The sequence below is a fragment of the Symphalangus syndactylus genome, chromosome 5 (genome assembly GCF_028878055.3).
Source record: "Symphalangus syndactylus isolate Jambi chromosome 5, NHGRI_mSymSyn1-v2.1_pri, whole genome shotgun sequence".
In the NCBI taxonomy this organism is placed as follows: domain Eukaryota; kingdom Metazoa; phylum Chordata; class Mammalia; order Primates; family Hylobatidae; genus Symphalangus; species Symphalangus syndactylus.
In genome coordinates this window covers 6,758,866-6,773,908 of record NC_072427.2, presented here as the reverse complement: position 1 = coordinate 6,773,908, position 15,043 = coordinate 6,758,866, and the positions used below count along the sequence as shown (strand labels likewise).

The window sequence follows — 15,043 nt, the reverse complement described above, 5'->3', positions numbered from 1 at the left end:
GCTATAATGTTTGACAGTATATTTTGGTGTTTACCTTGTGTTTGGAGATATGTAAAGATACCTATAACAAAACAGTTGAATAGCATCTTGCCCACATCGGAGATAGCAGTTGTAGATCAAGTGATTGTTTTTCAGAGTAAGTAATGGGTCCCACCTACTTTACACCATTTACAGAGAAACCTTCTTCCAGATTAGGGCTTCATGTATCGGTGGCACTTACAATGACACTTTTCACAGACTGACGGAGAAGCTTAACTTATTCAAGTAAAATAAGTAAAAACTGATTAGACTGTTCTAGCATATTAATATTTTCTAAATGGAGAAAAGGAGCAAAAGTGTTTTTTTTTTTTTTTCTTTTTTTTTTTTAGACGGAGTCTCATTTTGTCACCCAGGCTGGGGTGCAGTGGTATGATCTCAGCTCACTGTAACCTCTGCCACCCGGGTTCAAGCAATTCTCCTGCCTCAGTCTCCCGAGTAGCTGGGATTACAGGCACCTGCCACCGCACCCGGCTAATTTTTGTAGTTTTAGTAGAGACAGGGTTTCACCATCTTGGCCAGGCTGGTCTTGAACTCCTGACCTCGTGAGCCACCGTGCCCAGCCTCATTTCTTTTCTTTACATAACTTATGAATTCATTTCTCCTCCAGTCTCATTTTCTTCAAATATGTGGTTTTTCTCCATTGAAGTCATTTTGTTCACATGAAAATATATTTGCAAATGATAAACATATATAAAACTGGTATTTAAAACTCATGTATTTATTAACAAATGTTTGTGTTCCTGTTGTTTTATAACACTGTGCTAGCTCCTGTGGGAAATAAAACATACAGCAGTTTCTTTCTGCCAAGAAGCAGAATTCAGTAGGAGATAAATGAACATGTATCACCAGGTGGGGTAATAGTAGGATGATTAAGATGCAGAGTTACAAGTACAGAGTTGGTATTCTCAAAGTTCCAAATACAGATTGATAGCATGATGAGGAACCCCTTTGAAATACTGTTGCAGTAGCATGACCGTATAAGAGAGGCCAGCATGAGAGCAGACCAAGCTGGGGTAGGAGGGTGTCTTTGAATACTGGCCCTAGAGAATTTAAAATAATTTTTCTAGTCTTTTGAAAAATCAACAAGTATAGAGACAAGTAATTTATATTTCTATCTGTTGTGTATATAGTCGTCGCTTTAGAGTTAGACAGCTGCTAGTGTCCAAATATGTTTTTCTAAAGAAATATTTTGTTTGTGAGTACCAACAGTCTTAGTAACTCTCTTATCCCTCTTATGTGCTGAGTACAGTCGGAGGAAGAGGAATTGGAGTTGGTGAGTGTGGGTTTCTGCTTGAAGGAAGTTGAAAAAGATGTAGAAAGTACTAATTCTCTTACTTGTTCTTATCTAACCAATGTTCCCTTTGTTACACAAATTTCTTTTAAACTCTATTCAAACACTTTGAGTAAAGCAATCTACTGGTACTACAGACTCTAGTTTTTCTATTTATAATTGTATGTGTTGACCCATTTTATTTTTTGGAGGGAACATTGGAATAGAGCCTTTCAAAACAGTAGCTGTCCATGAGCATAGGATACTTGTTAAATGTTTTTTTTTTTTTTTTAAGGAAAGATACAAAATACCTTATATAGCTCTCCAAATTATTGAAATATTTTTAGAAAATGACTTCATCCTCGAAGTTCCTCAGATTGTAACACACGATGTTGTGTTGTTTCTCTTTCAAAAAGATTACATCATTTTTGGTGAGGTCACCTTTTTCAGAGTTGGAATTATTTCATCCTGCATGATACAGCCTGAACCACAAGGGGGTTCCCTGTTTACTAAAAGGAATGTCTGTAATTGAATGTATATAAATTTACTTTTCTATCAGAAGGCACTCTGTTCTTAAAAGCAACTGTTGCCCTTTTTCCAAAACAAACGTTTTCTGTTGGCTTTTCCTCTAGAAAATAAACTTGAGTAAAAGCAACTCGCAGTTGATCTATTTCTTCTTTAGGAACTAAAACCAAAACCTCACAGGAGTCATCACATAATTTCAAAGTCAGCTGCTAATTAAAGGACTTTAAGGGGAATAAAAACTTGAAAATGTTTTTTAGCATGGACAAGGGTTAAGAGTGCATGAAAGCATGGGGGAGAGAGGCATCCGTTGGTTTTAATATTCCATGTTTATGCATGCTGGTGTGTTTTGCACAGTTTGTTTTCTTTTCAAATAAGGTTATCTGTTCCCCTTAAAATACGAGATTCTTCTTTATTTAGCTTTGTGATCACTCACAGTTTTGGGTGTAGTTTGTATTGGCCAACTGAAATATTCTAGTCAGCTGTAAATGTTTTGAATTATATTATGAATATCTTTTGGAGAAACACTTTACTTAATGATACCATAATGATCAGTAAATGAGAGTTTATAATTCAAGCTAAAATAATTCACCTTAAGTTAGACCTCACTGTTGAAGGAGTTGTGAATGCTTCCATGAATTACCGAGCACTATATTGCCCTCTTGTGGTTCTGAAAATCACTTACTCATAGAACTCAGTGCCGTTGAGATTAGGAGCTTAGATGAGTAGAACTAGTGTTTGAAGTCTTAACTGTTTTTGAAGACATGCCAGGAGATTGCATGAAGATGATGCCATGGAGTAGGTAGAGTCCAAGCCAGATTATGTCATACTGTATTCTTTCACCTAGTGATTTGACTTTTGAAGTTCCAGACTAAATATTAAAGAAGAAATGAAGTCCAAAGTAGATCTCTATCTCAAAAAGTCATTAAATTTATAAACTTGATGCTGAAACTAAAATATATTCCGAACTGGCATACACTGATTTTCCACATTCCTCAGAGTACATCTGTAATTACAGAACCTCACAGATAAATATATTAGGTCCTTGAATACTTTAAAATACATACCTAAAAACTTATAAACAGCCATTTATATTATTTAAAACTTAAGCTTGAGACTCTGTAATCAATTAAAAGTGCAGAACTTTATGTGCCAGAACCAAAATATAATCAGAAGCACAGTCCGTTAGAACTTAGAAAGTTGTTCAAATTGCCTTGAGCTCTAAAATATAATTGTGGATGTCTCTGATCCGAAGTGCGGAAGGACAGGTGCCCTGGAGCCTGCACTAAAGACTGTACTGTTAAGACCAGCAACAGAGATTCCTTTAGAAGCCGAGCAATACTAGAACAACTTGACTTCATGAAAGCTCCAGTAGACTAGGCTATGGATTAGAAGGAATAAGAATATGTATCTTTTTTCCCACCAGTTATATAGAAATTTGGGACAGAGAGTTTCTTAGGACAATAAGGATATTATCTTATATTTGTGTAGTACTTCAGTTATGAAAGCACTTCTGACATAATAACCTCATTTGATTCTCACAGTAGCTGTGCAAGGCAGCCAGGAGAAAGATTGCTATATCTTCTCTATTTGACAATGAAGAAGTTCAGAGAGGTCAAATGATTTTCCCAATGCTTAGGAAATGGTGAACATCCATGTCCACATGGTCTTTCTCACATCTTCTAACCTAGGATAGAAAATAGAAATTTAAAAGAAATAAACTGAGATCAGGATCCTCATCGAATGTTTGTGTCTACATCTAGCCAAAGGCCTTTGTCTGATGCACCCTTTTGCAAATTGTGATAGAGAAAATGGAAACACATTCTAACTCTTCATAATCTCAAAGGCACTGAATTATACTTTACTGATTTGGCTCAGACCCCTGAATGTCAGTATTCAGGCTGTAACATAATTTATAAAAAACAAATAGAGTTGTGCTGTGGCTTTCTTGTGTGCTAGTGACACAGAATCTGTTGTGTTCCTCTGATTTTTGATTTTGGAAAACTGTTACCTTAAGCCAGTTTGGTGAGAAACTGGTTCTGTGGTACTCCTACACATTAAGGACGATGACTATCTTAAACTAACTGGATTATTTAATAGTTGAATTTTTTTTATCCATTCCCAGCATGGATAGGATGCTACATAGATGCATCCAGTTGGCAAAAAGCATTTAATATTGCTCTTCCACAGCCCTGTCGGCAGTACTTGATTCAAAATTCTCTACTCAAAGCCTCTGCTACAGAAGGCCAGGGGACTATGAAGGGATACATATCTGAATCTGTTGTTAAAAAATAGGTCAACTGCATGATTGGAGAGAAAGAAATAAGAATATAAGCTGCACTCAATAAGCCATGACTTCAGACCATGTTAACACGGAAATAATACCGCAAAGAAAAGTAGTTTTGATTCCTATACTCATAGACTTACAATCCCTATATATACAGATGACCTTTGCCATCATCAGGTATTTAAAACCTACACATATTTCATTTAAGGGAGTCTGACAGTATTTGTAGTGGCATCAAGTCCTCATTTTGTGCTAACAAATAGAAGTGCTAATGCCTGTAACATAAGTTCCTATTTTAACGTGGTGTGTCTGACATTAATCAACTATTATAAAAAGAATTAATGTAAGAATATGACCCTTCAAATTAAATATTTAGTTATTCTCACTAGTATTTTTGAAGTTTTCACATCATCACTGCTTCAGAAAATGACATTCACATGAAACTGTGAAAAATGTCACTTTTAAATTGAAAGTGATTTTTAAGTCAACATAAATACCACATCAGAACACTTTTTCTCTTTTTTGATCTCACAGAATACCCAAAGGATAAGTAGTTCTCAAGCCACTCAACCTCTTGCTACCCCAGTCGTGTCTGTGACAACCCCAAGCTTGCCTCCGCAAGGACTTGTGTACTCAGCAATGCCGACTGCCTACAACACTGGTGAGTCTGCTCTGGTGCCTTCCGTGGGTTTTACTGCTCTCTGTTGTGTGATCAACGTGTGCTCTTGTGATTTTTTTTTAAAGTATATTTATTGAAATAAACTATTTCCAGTTTTTTAGATTTAAATTAAGATGTATTTTTAAATGTGCCAGCCTTGAAAAAAATTACAAAAAAATGGATAGTGTAATGAGTTGAATAAGTTATTTCTGCTTCTCCAATGTGAACTTTCACTTAACCCCTGACAGAACGCCCACGTAGATGATATCAAAATGGTGACATGCCTCAAGCCAAGAGGGTGGCAGCCTGCTGCTTGAGTATCGTTGATGTAGCTTCTGTCTATACAGTATCACACTCTGCCGGGCTTTTAAATAAGACGTTTGTCTTTATGCCGTGTTAACCTGCTTTGGGAAAGACGTGAATCCCTTTGGACCTGAGACTTCGGGAGGTGGCCGATGTTTGGCTGTGTCTAACAGGCTGTTTTCCTCCCTGTGACCACTGGCTTGGTCCGTGTCATTTGCACCTGAGGGGCAAAACAAGGACTGTTGTGGTTTCTCCTCAGAGCCAGTCACTCTGGCTTTGAGGGGAGCTTTTCCTTCACTTATGTTTATTTAGGCATTTCGTCTTAAAATGCCCTAATTTGGGGTTGTATTAGGAAAGTTTAAGAATATTACAGTGATTGTAGGAGTGCTTTTAGCCAAGCAGACTGTATGGAGAATCGAGGGCAGCTGGTTTCATTTAAATTTACCAATCTAAGAAGGAGTGGAGAACACATGTGGTTTCCCTTTCTCATCAGCTGAGCCAAACACCTGGTGCTTCAGAGGAAGAAGGCAATAGTTAAATTCTACCTTGCCAGTTACTCAGACTGCAATGCAGAGAAGTTATTCTTTTATGATTCTCCTGAGTGTCATAGTAGACTGTGGTAAAGATGGTCTGATTTTAGCCTTCAGAGTCAATGCTTTGGCACAGTACTTTGAAACTGCTGTCTGCAGCTACCTGAGGGGGCAGAGCGTTGATAACATTTGATTGCCACTTTAATTCTAAGTAGTTCTTTTAAAACAGAATCAACAATAAAAGGTTTTATTGAAAAAAAAAAAGCCTCTTAGGAAATATCCGTTACTTTTCCAACAATTAGTGTGAAAAATAATGCCCAAATTTGTCACCTGCATACTATCTTAGGGATTGTAAATCATAGCCTGTTATTTGTGCCTTGCACAGGACAAGGTTCCAGAGTAAAGCCAGGGATGATGCATTCATAGAAATTCTGTTTCGATGCATTGATCACCTGCTATATGAGAGGCACTGTGCTAGGGACATACCTTTCTCCAAGTTTATTCTAAGTAAGGAGGCAGGACATACCTAAGTGGGTAACCATGGAGGGGAAGTCTTAAATTGTTGTGATTATGAATTTATACTCTGAGAATTGAGAAGGTAGGGCAAAGCTATAATGTTCAAAGGTGTATTGGCAGAGAAGAGGGAGCTTGAACTGGGTGTTAGATTATGGTTTACTGACCGTTTCATTACAGATTTTTCAGTATACTTAGAAATTCCACTATACTTAGTTTTAGAAATGCCATTGAATTGGAAATTTATTTTTTAAAAGTATAAAAGAAATTACCAAAGCATATAAAAATGGAGGCAGGCTCTCAAAATCATCATTCGCTTAGCGTCAGTCTCATGCCGCCTTTTGACTGACTTTATCTTTGTTCTTTTTCTCATAACACTCTGTTTTAAGTTTACCATGTTATTTTTAACTTATTCCCACATCTATTCAGCAAATATTTATCAGGCAGCTACTGTGTGGCAAGCACTATGCCAGGCACTGGAAATACAGGAGTGCAGAGTCAGCAGTGGAGCCTGGGGGGAAGGCACAAGACACACAGCTCTAGGGATAAGCTGCTGCAATTGTGTCAAGGGCTGTATCTCAGCTTGGACATGAAGGAACATGCATGGCTCAGCCAGGCAGAGGAGGCAGAGTGCTCTTGGGAGAGGGTGTGCCTGTACGAAGGCTGGGCGTTCGCGGGCGGGACAGGGCTGAAGGAACGGGGACAGAGCGTGGGTGGTTAGAATTGAGACTAGAGGGGTAAGTGACGATTTGTAGACCATGTCAAGGATTTTGGAAACTGTCCGGAGAGCATTGGGAAGCCATAAAAAACTTTTAAGTAGAGGAGTGCCATGACCATATTTGTTATTTTAAAAAGATGTTTTTGGCTGCTGTATGTAGGGTTAAAAGGCAATGCCAGGAAGCCACATCAGAGGCTACTGTAGTGGTCCAAGCAATGGGTGCTGATAGCATAGACTAGAGTGGTGGCAGTAGAGATGGTGAGACTTGGGCAGGCTTGAGAGAGAGCAGATAGAATTGCTCAGACCTGGAAGTTGATGGTGGGAGTGAGAGGGAAGGGAAGTAGCAAGGATAACACCCATAGGCTTCTGCACGAGCTGCTGGGTGCATGTGGGTGCCATGTACTAAGAGTAGTTAAGGAGGAACAGGTTTCCAGGAAAGGATGGGCCATGTCAGATGTGTGGCGTTTGGAGTGGCATCCAAATGGACATGGCACGTAGGTCGTTTAAAAGAGCTAGAGGTCGAAAGAGAGTGTGCGCTGGAGGGAGCACTGGGGAAGGCATCAGTGTGACGGGCCCTTGCCCTACCCCATGGGAGTGTATAGAATAGAATGACAAGGGCAGAGTCAGGACAGCCCTGAGCACCAGCTGTGTCGCTTCAGCTTAGTTCCTTTTTTAAAATGTTAATTCACTAGGAAGACCAATTTCTTTAAACACCTCTCTTGAGACATGAGAAAGAAGATAAAAGTAGAAGAGTTTTGCCACCTCTCTTTAGAACCAAATGGAAAAGACAAGTGTTAATGATGAGCTGAAATAACTCCCCGTGTGAGTGATAACTAACGTCCTAAATCTTGGTCCCAGTGATTACGACTGAAGCATTCATATGATATGAGCTGGGTATACTCTAGGACACCAAGTTTTTTCATGAAGTTGAAACTCTTTTGCATGCTGTCAAGGAGTTTGTGATAGTCTAGGTACTTTAACAAATGCAGTTATTAATTGTGTAATGATGTCACTAAGCTTGGCACCCCATGAAGGGGTTCTGTCTTTCTTGTCCCCTGTTCCCTGTCCCCCAACCCCTTGCTTCATTAAGACTTGCTGATTCGAACTCACTCTGGTTGAGTTTGAGTGTTTCTCTTTGTTCCAAAGGGTAGTGGCAGGCATATTTAAAGTAACAATTGTACAGAACATTCTTTAATGATGGCCTCTTATTTGAATCATCCCAGACAACTAAATATTGCTAGATCCTGTCAATCTTCCAAGAAAAGATTTTGCAGATTTTAGACCCACATGTATGTTGTTGTGAAGTATCTGGCCTCTCTCAATGTAGGAACTTTTTATTTTTTTTTTGAGAGGGAGTCTGTTGCCCAGGCTGGATGGAGTGCAGTGGCACGATCTCGGCTCACTGCAGCCTCTGCCTCCTGGGTTCAAGCAGTTCTCCTGCCTCAGCCTCCCAAGTAGCTGGGATTCCAGGCATGCACCACCATGCCTGGGTAATTTTTGTATTTTTGGTAGATACGGGGTTTCACCATGTTGTCCAGGCTGGTCTCAAACTCCTGACCTCAAGTGATCCGCCCATCTTGGCCTCCCAAAGTGCTGGGATTACTGGCATGAGCCAGCATGCCTGGCCTCAATGTAGGAACTTTTGCAGCAGCTATCTAAAAAATAGATTCCGTATGGACCTTCCATCACATGCAGTGCCGTCTTGTCTTCCTTTGTAGATTATTCACTGACCAGCGCTGACCTGTCAGCCCTTCAAGGCTTCAACTCACCGGGAATGCTGTCGCTGGGGCAGGTGTCGGCCTGGCAGCAGCACCACCTAGGACAAGCAGCCCTCAGCTCCCTTGTGTGAGTAACTGGAAGTCTTCCTGCACCTTTACTCCTGCCACACACTCTCTTCTGTCAGTTACAGCGTTTTGCTCTGTTGAGTTTCGTGTGAGGAATCCTGTAGTGATTCCTTTTCAGGTAGATACAAGTGTTGGGAGAAAATATTTTCTTACCTGGCTCTAGATAGTAGCTTGGATACTGACAAACTAGGCATTCCTTGAAGGGATTTGGGGAGCAAGGCTTCTCCCATAGGGACATCCTGAGGTAGAGAGACTCAGCCAGGATCTGAGGGGGTCTGAAGGCACAGATATCACCCACATGCACCACCTTCTGCCCTCTGACCAGTGATTAAGCCGCCTACTGCACCCCTGCTCCCAAGCACCTGCCTCTGGTTCCACTGCTTGAAAGGCAGCCTGTAGGCATTCAGGCCCCTTGCCACCCTTGCCATTTATTGCTTTGGTGAGTATCTGTAGACAAGAATAGGAAGATAAGCTGTACCTTTTGCTTTCTCCCTGGGTCATAGGGAAGGAAAACTGGGGACAGGGTGTCTTATATATCAGTCAGGTTCCATAGGATTTGTGTGATTGATCCCAGCCCAATGCACACGCCAAACCTCATTCACAAAGAGAATGTTCCTGTGGGCAGAGTGTAAGGATATAAGCAAAGAGGATTTACAGTGGTGCCCAGATGAGGCCAGACATCCCTGAACAGCAGGGAGAAAGAACAGGGCTTTTGTGGAACCAGGATGACAGCAGACCCACGGAGCAGCTGGAGGAGAGTGTCCCAGGAGAGGGGACAGCATAGCAGACCCAGCTGGCATCCATGAAGGCTGGCTGCCTTGCCTCTGCTCTGGGCAGTAGGAATACCCCAGGCCCCTCGCCTCTGCCCAGGAAGTCCCCAGAGAGCCTGAGTTCAGCAATCCCTTTCCCTCATCCATTCTGAAGTAACTCCACAAGGAGGATGGTTATCAGTGGTCTTCTTAGGAATTACGTCATGGAAGAAGCAGCAGAGTATCTCAGGGAGATTTGCCTACACAGGGTTTGGCCCTCAGGCCTGTCCTGAGCATCCTAAGTGAATGCACTAAACATAGTCCTGGAAAAGCAAGTGGAAGGGCTCAGCGCCCAGGCCAGGGAGCAGCCCGTTTGCGTCCTCCTGTGCTGCTCTCAGCCAGCTCCTCACTTCCTCACCTGGAAAATGAGGATGGTATGACTTGCACCTTAGTGGTGTTGTGAGGAGGAGAGATGTTGTGCCCTGTCACAGGGCCCGAGCGGATGGTGAGCAGATGCTGAGGAAGAAGAGGCAGGGAGCAGATGAGGCTGCTGTGCTGTTCCTCTGCCTTTCTGGTCCCTGCACAGCATGAAGACACTGACATTGTTTGTATACTTTAGCTGCAAAATCGCCAACGTTGTGGGTGACAGAACCAAGTAACCTAAGGGCTCAGCAGCACTGTTCTCTTTCTTCCGAGGAAGATGGGATTTCCTTTTGTGCCAAGCACTGAAGGAAACGACCCAAACCAGTCTTGGGGAACTCGGACAAGATTTCAGACTCTGGGCCCTTTTCCATCAGGCAATGTCTCTGCTGTATCATCCCAGTTTTGCAGAGGCACTCACAAGCCATCTGACCTCTCTCTTTTTTTTCCTTCAGTGCTGGAGGGCAGTTATCTCAGGGTTCCAATTTATCCATTAATACCAACCAAAACATCAACATTAAGTCCGAACCGATTTCACCTCCTCGGGATCGTATGACCCCATCGGGCTTCCAGCAGCAGCAGCCGCAGCAGCAGCAGCAGCAGCCGCCACCGCCGCCGCAGCCACAGCCACAACCCCCGCAGCCCCAGCCCCGACAGGAAATGGGGCGCTCCCCTGTGGACAGTCTGAGCAGCTCCAGTAGCTCCTATGATGGCAGTGATCGGGAGGATCCACGGGGCGACTTCCATTCTCCAATAGTGCTTGGCCGACCCCCAAACACTGAGGACAGAGAAAGCCCTTCTGTAAAGCGAATGAGGATGGACGCGTGGGTGACCTAAGGCTTCCAAGCTGATGTTTGTACTTTTGTGTTACTGCAGTGAACTGCCCTACATATCTAAATCGGTAAATAAGGACATGAGTTAAATATATTTATATGTACATACATATATATATCCCTTTACATATATATGTATGTGGGTGTGAGTGTGTGTGTATGTGTGGGTGTGTGTTACATACACAGAATCAGGCACTTACCTGCAAACTCCTTGTAGGTCTGCAGATGTGTGTCCCATGGCAGACAAAGCACCCTGTAGGCACAGACCAGTCTGGCACTTCCTTGGACTACTTGTTTCATAAAGATAACCAGTTTTTGCAGAGAAACGTGTACCCATATATAATTCTCCCACACTAGCTTGCAGAAACCTAGAGGGCCCCCTACTTGTTTTATTTAACTGTGCGGTGACTGTAGTTACTTAAGAGAAAATGCTTTGTAGAACAGAGCAGTAGAAAAGCAGGAACCAAGAAAGCAATACTGTACATAAAATGTCATTTATATTATCCAACCTGGCATGGGTGTCTGTTGCAAAGGGGTGCATGGGAAAGGGCTGTTGATATTAAAAACAAACAAAACAAAAAAGCCCCACACATAACTGTTTTGCACGTGCAAAAATGTATTGGGTCAAGAAGTGATCTTTAGCTAATAAAGAAAGAGAATAGAAAACACGCATGAGATATTCAGAAAATACTAGCCTAGAAATATAGAGCATTAACAAAGTAAAATTAATATATTAAGTTATAATTGGAATATGTCAGAAGTTTCTTTTTACATTCATATCTTAAAAATTAAAGAAACTGATTTTAGCTCATGTATATTTTATATGAAAGAAAACACCCTTATGAATTGATGACTATATATAAAATTATATTCACTACTTTTGAACACATTCTGCTATGAATTATTTATATAAGCCAAAGCTATATGTTGTAACTTTTTTTTAGAGAATAGCTTTATCTTGGTTTAACTTTTTAGTTTTATTTTAAGAGGGGAAAACAAAAATATCTTGCAAGCAGAACCTTGGAAAAAAAAAGCCATGAACACTTATTCTAAATGTAAATTAAAAGTTGAGCCAAACTCTTTGTGTATATAGCATCTTAAATATATTATCACCTTTGATGTAAGTACCTATGTATTGTATGGTCACCAGATTAAAAAGTATATTTTTGTGGATTGCCGCCAATTTGGGGGGAAAAGGCGAGGTCCTTTATTAAGTATTCACTGTTTAATATTTACTATTTTGTTAAATATACTGTACTTTGGATTTTAATTATTAGCCCAGTTTTTTCAGAGGATTGTATAAAGGGGTTTCTCCCCTCACTGGTGGTGAATGTGTGATGTTACATTGTAATCTTTGTGCTGTATGGGTTGAGCATCATTATATATTTTGTATGTGTACATAAATAGCAAAGTGGCAAAAAAAAATTGGTGTTAAGTTCATCCTGCATAAGTATAAACTGTGTTGTAACAGATTTTATAAGGCATTATTTAAAACTTGCCTTTTGTGAGGAAAAAAATGTAGTAGAAAAAGCTGACCTAATTTAATTAATATTAGAGAAAATGGCAAAATAGTAGATGAGCACAAAGGTTTTATAAGTGGTAAATGATTAGGGGAAAATACTCGTGGGGAAAGGCATCTTTTTTCCTTGACCCTCTGAAAACAGAACGATGCAGCTGGTTACAAAATCCTACCGTTATCAGCTCTTCTGCACATCACCATGATGCTTTGGTATGTGGGGAGAAACGCTCTTAGGGTGCCGGTCCTTGGCATGACTCTTGCCATCCTAACTGGAATCAGTGCCACCCTCAGCTTGGATTTCGAACAAGGCCTTATTCTTTCAGGAAGACAACTAATGGATGATAGCAGGTTCATCCACTTACTGGGCTTGTGCCATGAGCAAAATTCAAAGTCCTGTATATCTTTCATTGTAGATTTTTAAATACTCCTTTTCCTAAAAAACTCAAAGGTTTAAAAATTGCTATTTTATATTTTAAATGATATTGAGCAGCTACCTACAATTTCTATGTACATTTTGTTCCCCCCCACCACCACCCCCAAATTATGTTCCTTTTGACATTTTCCTCATCTGCTGTTTGTGACAAGTCATCAGCCAGATTTCCTGACTGACACATAGGTATGATCAGTGCAGGAGAGACCCTCGCACCACAGGCTGCAAACTGGAGGTTCTGTTCTCATGGCAGTTTGGGCAGTAACTTTTGAGAGAGGCCAAAAAAAGGAGGGTGACATGCTGTCTCCTCTCTTCAGTATAGACATTTGGCTCTTACTCAGAAAGGATTTTTCTTTAAAAATGTACTTTACTCAACTACTTACTCAACACATTTCTTCATAAGGCCACACCTAATCCAAACAAGACAGTCTCCCAACACTGAAGGTCCAAAATAATCCTTACCACTTGGTAAACCATTTATAGCTTTGAAAGTGTTAAGTGATTCCTTCGTTATTATTTATGCATGTTCATGAACTTCTGCTGTACATTGGAATAGGAGTTAACACATTCACATTTACTGTCTATTTTCTTGTGTGCCTTATGAGATGGCTTTTCTGACTGTATCTCAATAGTCTTTCTTTCTATGCAGGTTTATAATCAGTACAACTACTGTTTTCTAAAATGATACTACTCAAGGCTCGGAGTTTGTATTTAAATTACACTGACCAAGTAACAATGTATTCCATTTCAGGAACTGAATATTTGACTGTTAACCTGTTTCCCATACGCCCAGTGTGGCCTGGAGCATATGGACTTGACAGACATCTCTCACCCAGACGCCCATGTGTGAACACACCCACATCCACATCTCTGGGTGGAAACCAGCCTCGAGTGGGGACGACGCTAATGGTGTTGCTTTAGAATCGTCTTTTCTTACCCTTTTAGACTCGTGTTTTGTAAGAGACACCATTGCAAGAAAATTTTATCCCCCCAGAAGTATTTTATTACTAAAAAACAAAAGCAAAAAAAGCTTAAATTGCACTGGTTAAAGTACAGTTTCCAACAGCTGTGCTTCTTCAGTACTCTAATCGCTACTCCACTGCGAGTGAAAGTCACCCTTGTGTGTACACAGGTGGTCCCAATCAAAACTCCATCTTTTGAGCCCAATTATGTCCATTGTGTTATAGACTAAATCAGGGGTTTGTTCTAAAAGAACAATACATGTTTTACCATTTCCTTTTAACTAGAAGGATAACTAGTAATGCATTAACATAATTTCTGTATTAACCATCATGCGCACAAGAAATACATAGTAAATAAGGAACCTGAAAACTCCTGGCATTGGATCTTAAGAAGCTAGATGATTAGAATGTGAAAAAGATTTTACAAATGTAAAACTTCTATTTCTCTGTAGAAACTTTCTTCACTTTGCTGTGCAAGAAGACACTGCTTTGCTATATTTAAAATGGCTTTTTTTAAAAGAGATTTATGTATTTGGTAAATGTTTGTAGTCAACAGTTCACACAAGAAGCTGTGCACGGTTTGATCATGTGAAACCGTTTGGTGGCACAAGCTGGACTTTGTTGCCATCCTTGAGATGAACCTTTTAAGAAAAATAAGTTAATCTCAATTTTTCCCTGAATGTGTTGTTTTTCTTCATTATACAATAAATATGATAGTGAACTTTTTATCAAATGGTGAAGACAATGCTAAAGGTTGTTGTAAACTGTTTGTCTCCCGCACTCACTCCAGTAAAGACGGACTGGCTCTTACAGTGCATCGAGACTCTGTCATGTTTGCCTGGGGAAACAAGGCGCTGGCTTTGCCACTAGGCAGCCCCTTCCCCTAAAGCCCTCTCCTTTTTCATTCCTTTCACGAAGACCTTGTTCACCTGCAGGCCTCTTTCTCTGGGTTGAGACAGGGTCCAGGAAACCGTCCCAGCGCCCCCACTGGCCTCCCCCTTGTCGGCTCCCAGGTCATCCCTGCTGGGCAGCCCTGGAGCCTGTAGGAAGCAGCGGGCCACGCAGTCCCAACGGGGCCTAATCTGGCTGTTGCATGCACAGCGCTGTGGATGAATGGAATCCATTGGGCCTCCAGTAACTGCTTCTCACAGGAAATACGCCAAAGCGTGTTAGAGGGGGTGGGTATGTTAGAACCATCGTTAGATTCTGTGTCTCTTTAAAGTCTAGGGTGTGAAATGATTAGTTTTTCCCAAAATACATACATGATACTGAGCTAGAGGCAGCAGAAGACAGATTTGCTGGCATGAATTGAGTTTTCAACAGTGATAGGTGCACATCCCAGTATGCTGGCAGGCACTTAATGGTCATCTCCCTTTGTCATAATTCAGCTAGAAAATGAAAAATCTTCAACTTTCAGTAGAAAATGTTCTCTCCTGATGTGCCTTC

At 40.9% G+C, this 15,043-nt stretch overlaps 1 protein-coding gene across 22 annotated transcripts in view; it reads left to right on the top strand.

Moving 5' to 3' along the window:
* MEF2A (myocyte enhancer factor 2A) overlaps positions 1-14,412 on the top strand; it is a 152,721-nt gene extending 138,309 nt beyond the window's left edge. For 14 of the 22 annotated variants that reach the window (XM_055277080.2, XM_055277081.2, XM_055277077.2 and 11 more), the window contains 3 exons: positions 4,653-4,779; positions 8,559-8,685; positions 10,309-14,412. In XM_055277080.2, the coding sequence (XP_055133055.1) occupies positions 4,653-4,779; positions 8,559-8,685; positions 10,309-10,690 (636 nt within the window). In that variant the 3' untranslated portion in view covers positions 10,691-14,412. Of the gene's footprint in view, positions 1-1,288; positions 1,313-4,652; positions 4,780-8,558; positions 8,686-10,308 lie in introns of all 22 variants that reach the window. The other 8 variants (XM_063640022.1, XM_063640020.1, XM_055277072.2 and 5 more) reach the window with 1 other exon arrangement.
* Positions 14,413-15,043: the final 631 nt, after the last annotated feature.